Source organism: Anabrus simplex, chromosome 12 (assembly GCF_040414725.1).
Source record: "Anabrus simplex isolate iqAnaSimp1 chromosome 12, ASM4041472v1, whole genome shotgun sequence".
Classification (NCBI taxonomy): Eukaryota; Metazoa; Arthropoda; class Insecta; order Orthoptera; family Tettigoniidae; genus Anabrus; species Anabrus simplex.
The window spans coordinates 17,644,235-17,658,700 of NC_090276.1; the positions used below are offsets into that span (position 1 = coordinate 17,644,235).

General features: G+C 40.8%; 1 protein-coding gene across 2 annotated transcripts in view; it reads left to right on the forward strand.

The window, feature by feature from the left end:
* Window positions 1–876: 876 nt before the first annotated feature.
* The window catches only part of LOC136884072 (metallophosphoesterase domain-containing protein 1), a 42,100-nt gene continuing 28,510 nt past the window's right edge, over window positions 877–14,466 (forward strand). Inside the window, exon 1 of one of the 2 annotated variants that reach the window (XM_067156097.2) lies at window positions 877–1,174. In XM_067156097.2, the coding sequence (XP_067012198.1) occupies window positions 1,040–1,174 (135 nt within the window). In that variant the 5' untranslated portion in view covers window positions 877–1,039. Of the gene's footprint in view, window positions 1,175–1,830; window positions 1,948–14,466 lie in introns of those variants that run through there. The other variant, XM_067156098.2, reaches the window with a different exon arrangement.

The following is a 14,466-nucleotide window of genomic DNA, read 5'->3' on the forward strand; positions in this document are numbered from 1 at the left end:
TGTTTCATCTGCATAATTTGTTTTCTCATTCCCTTGTTTCTTAGGTTAACGCAGTTTTTAGTATCAATTATTATTTCAAATTAACACCTGCTTCACTGAATTTTGTCGCAGTAAGTTTTTTGCTCTGCATATTGATGTAAATAGTGTATATTTGTGCTAATTTTGTTTTCCGTCTAAGCTCTATTTTGTTTTTTTGTTTACTCTTTCATTATGTTTTTTAGCATTTTTTCAACTTATATTATGTAAATTATTCCAACCCCCTAATTTTTTTCTCTGAAGATGGCTCAAGCGAGCCGAAACATGTCTGAATTTGTTTGCTCCGTCTAATGACGGAATATATGATGTATTGAATAGGAGGATACCCTCATTTTTCGCCATTGTAAAGTGCTTTTTGAAGTTCATCTCGATATGGCGATACAATTACCATGTCATCAGCGTATAGATAAATTTTTGCACGAATCGTAGCTATTGCTTCTGTAACATCACGTGTTATTACAATAAAAAGAAGTGGACTCAGAGGATCTCCTTGAAGGACCCCTACCGTCTGAAGGATTGGTTTTGACTGTGCTAAATCATCGCATATTCTCACATAGTTTTCTGATAATATATTTTTAATAAGCTTTGTGTAACAGTTTCTCCCTGTTATCTCTTCCAGTTCCCGAATGATCAGGCTCCTGCTTGTGGAGTAATGCTCCTCCATTATTTAAAAAAATGGATTTACTAGTCGTACTTTTTATCCATTATCTAGTATCCTTTTAGGGGAAAATTTAGTACTCCTTTCCCCCTGAGGGCCTGTGGCAACCCTGTTAACTGCTGTAGCACCAAACGGGCGGTATCAGTCTCACTTTCTCTTCTCACCATTCTCTTTGATTGCTCTTGGAGTCCTACAGCCCATGCTCGGAGTGATTTTGCATGTTATGCTATTTTTAACAAGATTCTCTGTGATGTGCCAAAGCGATTATTTTGTTTGTAGAATAATGCAACTTTACGCCCGGTAGATTTTGTTGTTACTCAGAGAGTAAAGGATTGCGTCCTTCGAATGGGATTAGACATGCAAATTGAAATACATAAGCTGTCAAATAATCCAACAGCAGCATGGTCCGAGCTGTCAAAAACCCAGAGAGTTATAAAGGTGCATGTTAATGCTCCAAACCCAGTTATAGCAAATGATAAGGTAAAGCGAGTATATCTACTAAGTTTTGCTTGTAATATAGTTGTTTTATTACTGTATTACATTTGTATTACTTTTAAAGTTCCTAGGAAAGTTGTGCTCACATTCATGATAAATATTTCATGCGCGTTACCGAGTTTCAGGAACATATTACACTATCGTAATTTCAGTGTGGGTTTGTGCTGCACTATCTAAAATGAGTCTCACAGTTTGATTGAGAAACGATCTTCCATGTGAAGTTGAGGTTATGTGTCACTGACCACAGTGTCTTGGTATTCACTTACACTATGGAATAATAATAATAATAATAATAATAATAATAATAATAATAATAATAATAATAATAATGCGGGCTAAGTGGCTCAGACGACTGAGGTGCTGGCCTTCTGACCGGTACTAAATTCCGGCACCACCTCGGCTTGTCCGAAAACCGTAAAAGTAGTTAGTGGGACGTAAATCAAATAACATTAATAATAATGAAAATCTAAATAGCTAGAGCATTAGCCATTCTTAACATTAATCAAATTAGTTTTGGTGCCTTGAAGAAAGAGGGTAGTGGGTAAAACAAGGCAAATGTCACAGAGTACAAAAGTGTACCAAAGAAAATTGGGCAGGAGAGAGAGAGAATTGAAGAGCCTGGCAGTTAAAAGAAAGTGGAAGCAATGCTGGTTGATGTCGCAGTGTGTGTGCTGTATTCACTGTACAGCAGTGGTGTCTTGTGAAATAGATGGGGCAAGAATGTGAGAGTAACGTGGAGACATTCAGTTGAGGACACAGTAAAGTAATTTTATGACAAAGTTGATGATAATTATTGGCATATTAATAATTAATACCATTATACCTTATTGTGAATCTGTTACTAACCTTGGAGTTATTAGAACAGAAACTCTAAACTGGTCAGTGCAAATTACGAATATCTGTAAAACGGTGTATTGTGGCTTGCAACCCTTAAAACTGTTCAGAAATGTATTCCCTCGATCACTAAAAATTCAACTTGTTCAGTCATTATTATTTCCCATTTTAGACTACTGTGATCTAATTTTTACAGATATAACAAATTAATTAAGCTTGAAACTACAACACACTCAAAATGCCTGTGTTAGATATGCTATGGATTTACGGTATGACGCTTGAGTTTCTCCCTACTAGAAACCATTATCTTGGCTACGACTAGATGACATAGGCTACGTAAACTACATTAAAATACTTTTGTGTACCAGGTGCTTTTGGAAGAGATCCCTGAGTATCTCTCCACCAATTTTTGTCACCTTGGTTCTTTACATCTCCGTGATACTAGCTCAGTGTCCCTCCCAGAAACACCTGTTCACCGAACAACCACATACCATTGATCATTCATTGTCACCACCTTGGGATGGTGGAATGCTCTCCTCAAAGACATCATGGATGCTATATAAAAATGTATATTTAAAACCTCTTACCATCAGTTCCTCGTTAAGTGCTTTCAGCAAAGTACCTGTATAATTGGAATGAGTGATTCTGTGTGAAAATGATGTTATGAGATTATCGTACAATTAGATATTGGGTTAATACGATAATTCAAATTAAGTTTAGTTCTGTATCTTTTCAATCTGTAACTTTCATCCTAACTAGATTAAGCTCTTTTTCAAACTTCATGACTTTCTGATTTAAGAGTGTATATTAACAAATTAATTTTAAAAATTTAAATCCGTATTTACCAATTAGAAGTATACATATCTCATAGTAATTACAATATTTTATTTAGATATAATACTGCAAGATAAAAATTAGTTAAATTCCATTTAATAGTTTTATTAAGCTTACTAGTACTTACTTACTACTTACCGTTGGATTTCTTAAAGTTGTTGTATAGTACGCGAACCTTTTCTTGAGCCCTGAGCACCATAGTGCAGAATGGGAACTAGAGCTCAAGAAAAGGTTTGTGTACTGTATGTATCAGTTCCTTTTCTTCTTTGTGTGTGTGTGTGTGTGTGTGTGTGTGTGTGTGTGTATATATATTCATATTTTTGTGTTAAACATTAGGCTAGTGTTATTAGTAGTTCTTAGTATTTTAAGTTTATCCGTTTCATAGTGCAGGCCCCGTGGTGTAGGGGTAGCATGTCTCCCTCTTACCCGGAAGCTCCGGGTTCGATTCCTGGCCAGGTCAGGGATTTTTACCTGGACCTGAGGGCTGGTTCGAGGTCCACTCAGCCTACGTGATTAGAATTGAGGAGCTATCTGACGGTGGGATGGCGGCCCCGGTCTAGAAAGCCAAGAATAATGGCCGAGAGGATTTGTCATGCTGACCACATGACACCTCGTAATCTGCAGGCCTTCGGGCTGAGCAGTGGTCGCTTGGTAGGCCAAGGCCCTTCAAGGGCTGTAGTGCCATGGGGTTTTATGGTTTGGTTTTTGTCCGTTTCATAGTACCGGTATTAATAAGTAATTATGTGTGTGTGGATAAGTGTAAGAAAGGCCCAGGAGCCCTAACTTCACCTCAGATAATAGAGGCTTTTATTTGTGGTTTACTGTAGTCACATCCTATTTCGCGAACCATGGGCAACGGCTGAGTGGCCTAGTAAGTGTTCCTGAGAGTCGGGATACCAGTTGCTATGGAATGGGAGAATGGGAGAGGGCATCTCGGACATATTCTGAGTCATGGCCCTCCTTGTGCTCAGGTGGCTAGGACTATACAATTCACCGGTGGTCCATAACCCGTTAGCGGAGAGATCCTCACTTGGACTATGTGCAAGTAGGGTAGCATCCTGCTTCATGAATTTACCGAGCTAAGAACATTTTAAGCAAGCTTCGGACCTACGGGAGTGACGGAGTCCTACTCCCATTTGACAGGCGAGGGACTCCTTGGAAACAACTTGGCGAACGAAATGGAATTTGATAGGGAGCTATCAATATTAACGGGGCTTATTAAAGAAAGAAAGTAGAACTGGCTGAGTCAGCAAAGAGGATGCATCTGGATGTGCTAGGAGTAAGTGATATTCGGGTAAGGGGAGATAACGAGGAAGAGATAGGAGATTATAAAGTGTACGTACCGGGCGAGTTGGCCATGCGCGTAGAGGCGCGCGGCTGTGAGCTTGCATCTGGGAGATAGTAGGTTCAAATCCCACTATCGGTAGCCTTGAAGATGGTTTTCTGTGGTTTCCCATTTGCACACCAGGCAAATGCTGGGGCTGTACCTTAATTAAAGCCACGGCCGCTTCCTTCCAACTCCTAGGCCATTCCTATCCCATCGTCGCCATAAGACTGTCTGTGTCAGTGCGACGTAAAGCCCCTAGCAAAAAAGTGTACTTGACGGGTGTTAGAAAGGGAAGGGCGGAGTCTGGGGTAGGGCTCTTTATCAGGAATACCATTGCACGCAACATAGTTTCTGTTAGGAACCTAAATGAGCGAATGATGTGGGTAGATTTGTCAGTTGGAGGAATTAGGACTAGAATTGTGTCCGTGTATTCACCATGTGAGGGTGCAGATGAGGATGAAGTTGACACGTTTTATGAAGCATTGAGTGACATCTTGGTCAGGGTCAACAGCAAGGATAGAATAGTGCTAATGGGTGACTTCAATGCGAGAGTTGGGAATAGAACTGAAGGATACGAAAGGGTGACTGGTAAATGTGGGGAAGATATGGAAGCTAACGGGAATGGGAAGCGTTTGCTGGACTTCTGTGCTAGTATGGGTTTAGCTGTTACGAATACATTCTTCAAGCATAAGGCTATTCACCGCTACACATGGGAGGCTAGGGGTACCAGATCCATAATAGACTATATCTTAACAGACTTCGAATTCAGGAAATCTGTTAGGAATGTACGAGTTTTCCGCAGATTTTTCGATGATACAGCTGATCTGTAGTGAACTAAGTATCTCTAGGCCTAGGGTAGAGAAAGTGAAATCTATCTGCAAATGGATAAGGGTAGAAAATCACCAGGACGAGGAAATTAGACAAAAATACATGGATATGATTAGTGAGAAGTTTCAAACAGTAGACAGTAAGCAGGTTCAGGATATAGAAAGTGAATGGGTGACGTACAGGGATGCTGTAGTAGAAAGAACAAGGGAATGCCTAGGAACAACTGTGTGTAAAGATGGGAAAAGGGGAACATCATGGTGGAATGATGAAGTGAGAGCAGCTTGTAAACGTAAAAGGAAGGCTTATCAGAAATGGTTCCAAACAAGGGCAGAGGCAGACAGCGATTTGTACATAGATGAAAGAAACAGAGCGAAACAAATAGTTGTTGAATCCAAAAAGAAGTCATGGGAAGATTTTGGTAACAACCTGGAAAGGCTAGGTCAAGCAGCAAGGAAACCTTTCTGGACAGTAATGAAGAATCTTAGGAAGGGAGGTAAAAAGGAAATGAACAGTGTTTTGAGTAATTCAGGTTGAACTCACAGATCCCAGAGAATCACTGGAGAGGTGGAGGGAATATTTTGAATATCTTTTCAATGTTAAAGGAAATCATCCTGGTGGTGTTGTGAACAGCCAAGCCCATTGGGGACGAGGAAAATGATGTTGGTGAAATTATGCTTGAGGAAGTGGAAAGGATGGTAAATAAACTCCATTGTCATAAGGCAGCAGGAATAGATGAAATTAGACCTGAAATGGTGAAGTATAGTGGGAAGGCAAGGATGAAATGGCTTCATAGAGTAGTAAAATTAGCATGGAGTGTTGGTAAGGTACCTTCAGATTGGACAAAAGCAGTAATTGCACCTATCTATAAGGAAGGGAACAGGAAGGATTGCAACAACTATCGAGGTATCTCATTAATTAGTATACCAGGCAAAGTATTCACTGGCATCTTGGAAGGGAGGGTGCGATCAGTGGTTGAGAGGAAGTTGGATGAAAACCAGTATTGTTTCAGACCACAGAGAGGCTGTCAGGATCAGATTTTCAGTATGCGCCAGGTAATTGAAAAATGCTACGAGAGGAATAGGCAGTTGTGTTTATCTAGAGAAAGCATATGACAGGGTACCGAGGGAAAAGATGTTCGCCATACTGGGGGATTATGGAATTAAAGGTAGATCATTAAAATCAATCAGAGGCATTTATGTTGACAATTGGGCTCAGTGAGAATCGATGGTAGAATGAGTTCTTGGTTCAGGGTACTTACAGGGTTAGACAAGGCTGTAATCTTTCACCTTTGCTGTTCGTAGTTTACATGGATCATCTGCTGAAAGATATAAAATGGCAGGGAGGGATTCAGTTAGGTGGAAATGTAGTAAGCAGTCTGGCCTATGCTGACGACTTGGTCTTAATGGCAGATTGTGCCAAAAGCCTGCAGTCTAATATCTTGGAACTTGAAAATAGGTGCAATGAGTATGGTATGAAAATTAGCCCCTCGAAGACTAAATTGATGTCAGTAGGTAAGAAATTCAACTGAATTGAATGTCAGATTGGTGATACAAAGCTAGAACAGGTTGATAATTTCAAGTATTGTGTGTTCTCCCAGGATGTTAATATAGTAAGTGAGATTGAATCGAGGTGTCGTAAAGCTAATGCAGTGAGCTCGCAGTTGCGATCAACAGTATTCTGTAAGAAGGAAGTCAGCTCCCAGACAAAACTATCTTTACATCGGTCTGTTTTCAGACCAACCTTGCTTTACGGGAGCGAAAGCTAGGTGGACTCAGGATATCTTATTCATAAATTAGAAGTAACAGACATGAAAGTAGCAAGAATGATTGCAGGTACAAACAGGTCGGAACAATGGCAGGAGGGTACTTGGAATGAGGAGATAAAGGCTAATTTAGGAATGAACTCGATGGATGAAGCTACCTAGGAGAATAATGGACTCTGCTATGGAGGGTAAGAGAAGTAGAGGTAGACCAAGACGACGATGGTTAGACTCAGTTTCTAACGATTTAAAGATAAGAGGTATAGAACTAATTGAGGCCATAACACTAGTTGAAAATCGAGGATTGTGGCGACGTTTAGTAAATTCACAGAGGCTTGCAGACTGAACGCTGAAAGGCATAACAGTCTATAATGATAATGTATGTATGTATGTATCTATCTATCTATCTATCTATCTGTCTGTCTGTAATATGATTCAGTGTACCAGTATATCATTCTGTCATAGCAGTAGCCAGGAGTGTTTGTGATGCTTGAAATGTTGCTGAACGTGTTGTTCTTGTGAACAACTCGCTGTTCATTTCACTAAATATGGAATATATATATAATGTATTGATGGGTTGTGAATTGAAAACTCAGTTGGTTTAGCCAAACTATTTGAATGAATGGGTAATTCCTATTTGGTTCACAGTACCACAGAGATGAGTTGGCTACAAGCCTCACCAGTATTGGGCCAGGTATTCTGGGCTCCATGTGTACATAACTTAGACTAGCTACTGTGTAGCACATAAATAGTAAGGGATAGACCTACTGGAAGATAACCACTTGTAAGATGGAGGAACGAAGTGGATGATCCTTTCCTGAAAGCCAAGCTTATCCGGTATGGAGAGCTTTGAATTGTGTGATCAAGAAGTAAGGTGAACATGAGGAAACGGGCTCTCCTACTAGGTGATGCTGATAACTTGTGCGCGTGTGGGGTTATTAACAATCCAAGCCATTTGCTAGTATACTCTTGCCTTGATGTTCCTTGCTCCCTGGACAATTTATGGTATAGTATAGTATCTTTATTTTCTCCTGGTCCATACAGAATTCTCCCAATTAGATCATTTCACTGAAGAAAATATTAAAAAAAAAAAAAATCCACAAAAACAAACAAGGTATAAGGAGCTAATCTACATCTTGCTGCATGTGAGCATAACCAGCAACCTGGAGGCGGAGCCCCTCTTACAAGCCACCAATCTCCTGTCCAACAATCTGTTTAATATCACCCTTGCAGACACACCCTCCGCCTTCCCCAGCTCGGATAGTCGTTAGCTAGGGGAGCACACTTCCAAATATCTTCTCCTTTGCTGAGTTAAAGCACACCTAAAATCAACTTCTTACCACTTAACACATTGTCTTCCTGTTTAAGGCAGCTAATTGACAAACACAGTCCTTTCTGACTACATCTAAAAATCTACTTCTTACCACTTAACAAATTGTCTTTGACACTCACTTATGAATTTTTTCTAGTGACTGGAATATTCTAATACTACAGAGTTCCTTACACACTTTAACACTTCACTTCTAGTAACTGGAGTTTTCCTTACAATACACAAATGAAGCTAATTTTGCTACCTACTCACAAACTTTTACCTCAACTTTTCCTTTACACTCTTTACACAGGTCTTCCTCACTACATCTAAAAATCTACTTATATTAGTCGTGTTTTTCCATTCTTTAACCAACCCCCCTATGATTTTATGATCGATCTGCAACAGCTCGGCATCAGAACAAGACTGTCGACCCTTATCAACCAAAAACAACTCAGATATTTTGGTCATATTGCCAGAAGACAGGAGGCAATGGAAATACTTATCATAGAGGGAAAAGTCGAAGGCCGAAGACCTAGAGGACGTGCACCATTACGATGGATGGACCAGATCAAGAACTTGACCAGGATGAGCTTACAGCAAGCAAGTTACCATGCCCAAAGCAGAGACTCCTGGAGGAAGATCATCAAAACGATTGTCGTGCGATGCCACTACACCCTTACGAAGGGTTGGACTAAAAGAGAGACCTTCCTGCTGTCCGACTCGTTGGCTGAATGGTCAGCGTACTGGCCTTCAGTTCAGAGGGTCCCAATTTTGATTCCTGGCCGGGTCAGGGATTTTAACCTTCATTGGTTAATTCCAAAGGTACGGGGGCTGGGTCTTTGTGGTGTCCTCAACATTCCTGCAACTCACACACCACTCATAATACTATCATCCACCACAATAACACGCAGTTACCTACACATGGCAGATGCCGCCCACCCTCATCGGAGGGTCTGCCTTACAAGGGCTGCACCCGGCTAGAAATAGCCACACAAAATTATTATACCTTCCTGCTTTAAGGCAGCAAACTGACTCTCATTCATGAATTTTCTTTTAATAACTAGATTTCCCTTACAAGCTTTTAACAAATGAAAATAATCTAGTTTTTCACCACACAACATACATACCGTATTGTATTGTCCTTTTCCAGTCTTCTTCTTCTTCTTTTTCTACCACTTTTCCCATACCTGTGGGGTCGTGTGTGCGAACTGTGTTGCACGTGTGGATTTGGTCCTGTTTTATGGCCGGATGTTCTTCCTGACGCCAACCCTATTTGGAGGGATGTAATCGGTTTTGCGTGTTTCTGTGGTGGTTGGTAGTGTAGTGTGTTGTCTGAATATGAAGAGGAAAGTGTTGGAACAAACACCTAGTCCCTGAGCCAGAAGGATTAATCAAACCCAATTAAAATCCCCGACCTGGCCGGGAATCGAACCCGGGACTCTCTGAACCGAAGGCCTCAACACTGACCTTTTAGCCAACGAGTCGGATTGTTCTTGTCCAACGACCACCCTGTATTCATGTACATATCCAACAACCACCACATCAGACACTTTCTTGATGTTCTGTTAATGTTCCCTAACTGCATGTTAATCTCTTGGCTTATTCTGTTAAACATCATGAGGGATGCTCTACTCGTGCGTTTAGCCTCCAGCTCTTGCTTTTGAATATCTTTCACTCTTCTTACAATATTCTTCCAATTTGTTTCCTTTAATTTTACCCAGTCTCTCTCCCAGTAATGTCCCAAACCCAGCTTCTCTAAATTTATTTTCACCGTATCTCCAAAATATTCTCCATACCTGCTTTTAATCTGATGTTAGTATGCTGTCTGCAGGAGTTAACCTCCCTCCCCTCTTTTCAATCTTAACCAGTCACTTATCACACTCTTTAAGATATCTACCTTTATGCATTTGTTGCACATTAATCTCACTCCTGCACTGGCCATGCAGTATGGGAGGTACAATTTTACTAAATTTACTACCTACCTGATTCAGTAATTCACTCTCCTTCTCTAGCCCCCATATCTCGGCCCAATATAAAACTCTGCTTTTAACTACCATTAGAAAAATGTAATATCCTTGTTACCGAGAGGCAGCTAATCCTTTCCACTTAGATTGTGTAATTTGTTCGGTAACCGCCTCTGTGGTGTAGTGGTTAGCGTGATTAGCTGCCACCCCCCGGAGGCCCGGGTTCGATTCCCGGCTCTGCCACGAAATTTGAAAAGTGGTATGAGGGCTGGAACGGGGTCCACTCAGCCTCGGGAGGTCAACTGAGTAGAGGTGGGTTCGATTCCCACCTCAGCCATCCTGGAAGTGGTTTTCCGTGGTTTCCCACTTCTCCTCCAGGCGAATGCCGGGATGGTACCTAATATAAGGCCACGGCCGCTTCCTTCCCTCTTCCTTGCCTATCCCTTCCAATCTTCCCATCCCTCCAGGCCCCTGTTCAGCATAGCAGGTGAGGCCGCCTGGGCGAGGTACTGGTCATTCTCCCCAGTTGTATCCCCGGCCAAGAGTCTGAAGCTCTGGGAGACTGCCCTTGAGGCGGTAGAGATGGGATCCCTCGCTGTGTCCGAGGGAAAAGCCGACCCTGGAGGGTAAACAGATGATGATGATAATGATGAATTTGTTCGGTCCATCTCCCGTTCCTACTTACAAGTATACCAAGATACTCTAGGATGTCCGATGCCTCAATATCCATCTATTATTGGCCATTTCCTCGTAGCCTTTCTTCTCCTATCTCTTGTACACACCATCACCTTTGTCTTACTACTATTGATTTTCAACGACCAATTAATGGCACCTTATTAACACTTTTTTGTAAGAGGACATTATCCACAAAAATCAGGTCCGGAATTTCTTGCTCCCCTAACATACGACAAGCCTATTTTCCCCGACCATGCCCTCTTAATATATCGTTAATAAATAATATGAGAGAGAGTTTGCATCTTTGTTTCAACCTGTTTCCGACTCAGTGCAATTACTTACTAACCATTCTTCAATTTTAACACTACAGTACACCTGCTTTTCTCATCCGATCTAATCTCTCGAACAATGCCCCCCTGCTCACTGTGTCGAAGGCCTTTTCAAAATCTACTGCAGCCACATACACTTTACCTCCTTTTGACTTTACATATTTATCTATTGTCATACTCACTATCATGGTATTATCCATAGTCCTCCTTCCTTTCCTGAATCCACCCTGGTACATCGAGAGTATGGAAAACTCTTCCGCACAATTTCCCAATCTATTCGCTAAAATGCCAGTATGTACCTTACTCGGTGAGTCTAATAATGTTATACCCCTATAGTTACTGTACTTGGATTATTCCTATCTCCTTTATTTTTATAAATAGAGTATTATTCCTTTTTGCCATTCTTGCAGGAATTTTGCACACTCAAAAATCTTATTACATAGCTTCACCAAACTCTCCAAAATGTTTTTATTTTTACTTTTTCCAAAACACCAATGATATGACATTTGATCCCCTTGCAGACCCAACTTTCAATTTTCCCAGCACTACTAAAACCTTATCTTCCATTATCTTTTCATCCAAGACCGAACTACCTAGCTCTGTCTCCCACCCCACCTCTCTTGTCAACCCCTCTCTACTCCATATATATCTCCCCCTAATAATCTCTGGAAATATTGGACCCATCTTTCATAATTAATATTGACCTCTCCCTGCCTCCTCTCCCCTCTGTATATTCTGTTTATTCTCTCGCACACCTTATCACTTTGGTTGTTTTTACAGTCCCTATTTATTTCCTCCGCCTGTTCCTTCCACCATAACATCTTCCTTTCTACTAACATGTCTTAATCTACAAAACTCCTCCCTCTTCTCCATCCCTTCTTCCTGCAGACCCTTAAAGCCCTCATCACCTCTCTTCTCATCTCGCTACATTCCTTGTTGTACCACCCCTCTCCTTTTTTTCTTTTTCTCTACCTCTTTTCACTCCTGCTACACTCTCAATCAGTCTTTCTAATAATTCTAAGGCCATAGCCACATTATTACCTCCCAACGCTACTTCAATTCCACTCCTGATGATTTGGCAGTTCTCATCTAAATGACAACTTAATTTCTCTTTTGTCTCGTCCGACCATTTATATTTAACTTGACTTGTGCCCTTCTCTCTTCCCTCCCTCCCCATAGCCCTCTTCTCCTCTTCGTTCATTTTCCTCAAAGTATTATATACTAGCGTTCCTAATCTACTACTTCTTATTTATTCTATGCAGCATGTCTCGCAAACTAATCACCAAGTAATTTACACTCCCTCCTAGTGTCGATATGTATGCCATCTTCCCTTTTCCATCCCCTCTCCACCATCCATTCAAAATATACAAATTTCCTGCTACACAGAAACCCAACAGTTTATTTCCATAACAGTTCTTCTCTTTACTCTCACTCCGTCTCTCTCCTCTCATTATTTCCATCCCCTCCTTATTATATGATAGGCTTAAAGTACCTATCCTCGCATTCCAGTCCCCCATTAAAATCGTCCCATCTTCTTCATATTTTTCTCTAATCATACGCATATCTTCTATTAATTCCTCAAAAAAGTTAAGATTTGCATATGCCGATCCTACCAGACAGAAAAGCCAGACATACATTTTTAACCTCACCCCTCCCATTTTAAACCTTATCCTCACATCATCCATCTCACTCAAAATTTCTTCTATCAACTTGTTTATCTCTTCCTTTATGAATATTGCTATATCTCCTGGATTTCTTCCCTTCATCCCCTTTTTCCTTTTCACTGTATTCCTTACCACAAACCCCTTCCATACTAGGCTTCTTTCTACTGCTAGCCACATCTCCAAAAAAGCAGCAATATCAAAACCCTCTACCAACTCCGCCACTTCTTCATTGCCCAGCTTACTAGACACCCCTTTCCAGAACCACTTTCCAGAATCTTACCCCCTTCTTCTCTGCTTCCTTTTCTATTCTTACTGCCCTCTATTGTAAGGGGTTCACCTGGGTTCACCAGCATTTTTTTTTTTTTTTTTTTCACGATATCGACACTCTCTCTTTACCCCCTTTCTCACCTAACCTCTTATTTTCTTCCCCCAGAGGTCTTTTAAAAAGCTTCTTCCGCTACCCATTGATTCACATCTTCTTTCTTCTCTCTCCTCACATCCTCTTGTCTGCGTCGTCCCCTGGCTGCCCTCCAATCTTGCGATCCGTGGCTCCATATGCTCCACATTCAGCAGTTCTCCACTTCCCGACCTTGCTGTGCGGTGGACTTCGCTCACTTCCGTAATATCACTCTCCTCTACGTCATCGCTACTTCTCCTTCTGCCGTCTGGGTCGCCTTCTGCTGATGTTGATGTTCTTCATCCATTTTCTTTAACTGACCCATCATCCACGTACATGACCATCTTCCATCCCCGACAACCAGCTGCTTCGCTCTAATATATACTCTTAAGACCTTGTTTCCGTGCCTTCCTTAAATGCCTGCTTAGGATTCTGTTCTCGTTAATGGATTCACAGTCCATCTCCCTTCTTATCCACACTTTCTCTCCTTTTAAATTACCTGTAGTAGCATTCCTTATCACACTGTCCACCATCAGTGTAGATAATTTCACTCTAATGAGCCTCCTTCCCTGAACTTTCCCGACCCGGTGTACATCGTCTATATCAACTTCCTAAAGTTAATCTTCATTCTGTTCTATTCTGCACCACTTCCACCACGTTGTACACCAGTTCAACTTTATTGTCTTTTTCCTCTTGCACACAATAAAATAAAAATTTTCCTCAAAATTTCTTGATCATCCCTCACTACTAATCTCTTCACCTCCCTCAGATCTTGCTCTAAACTTCTTACCTTCCATGGACAATTTGCTCAAAGCAAATGACAAGGTGGTATCATTGGTTTGGTATTGGGCACTTCAAATTTGAACCAGATACAGAAAGAAGAAGAATTGCTTAGGCAGCCATCTTCAAATAAATCCGCTCTCTCCTTGTTAATCCCAGTTCTTTCACATCCTTTCTTCTCAGTCCCTGACAAGTTTGTTTCTGCTTCATCAGGAGTGTGGATTTCAACAATCATTCAGGGGCCATCTTGACAGATCTACAATCTTAATGCGGGAAGTATGTAGGATAAGAATAATAAGTACTGTAGTTATAATTTTCCAATTAAATACAAAGGTTTTTATAAAAACCAAGCAAAAAGTATGATTCAAAGGAATAATAAGTCATTTTTATGGAATTGCAAGTATTATTTCAGTCATTTTTTTAAAGAGAAGCTAAAGTGAATTTGTTCTGTATAATTTATTTTTGCAAATAAGTGTAGTACAGTAGTGATGTTAATATTAATAAAGAAGATTCAAATTAAATCTTCAGTATTAGACTGCAAAGATAGGAGGCTGATACTATGACTTTATGAAGA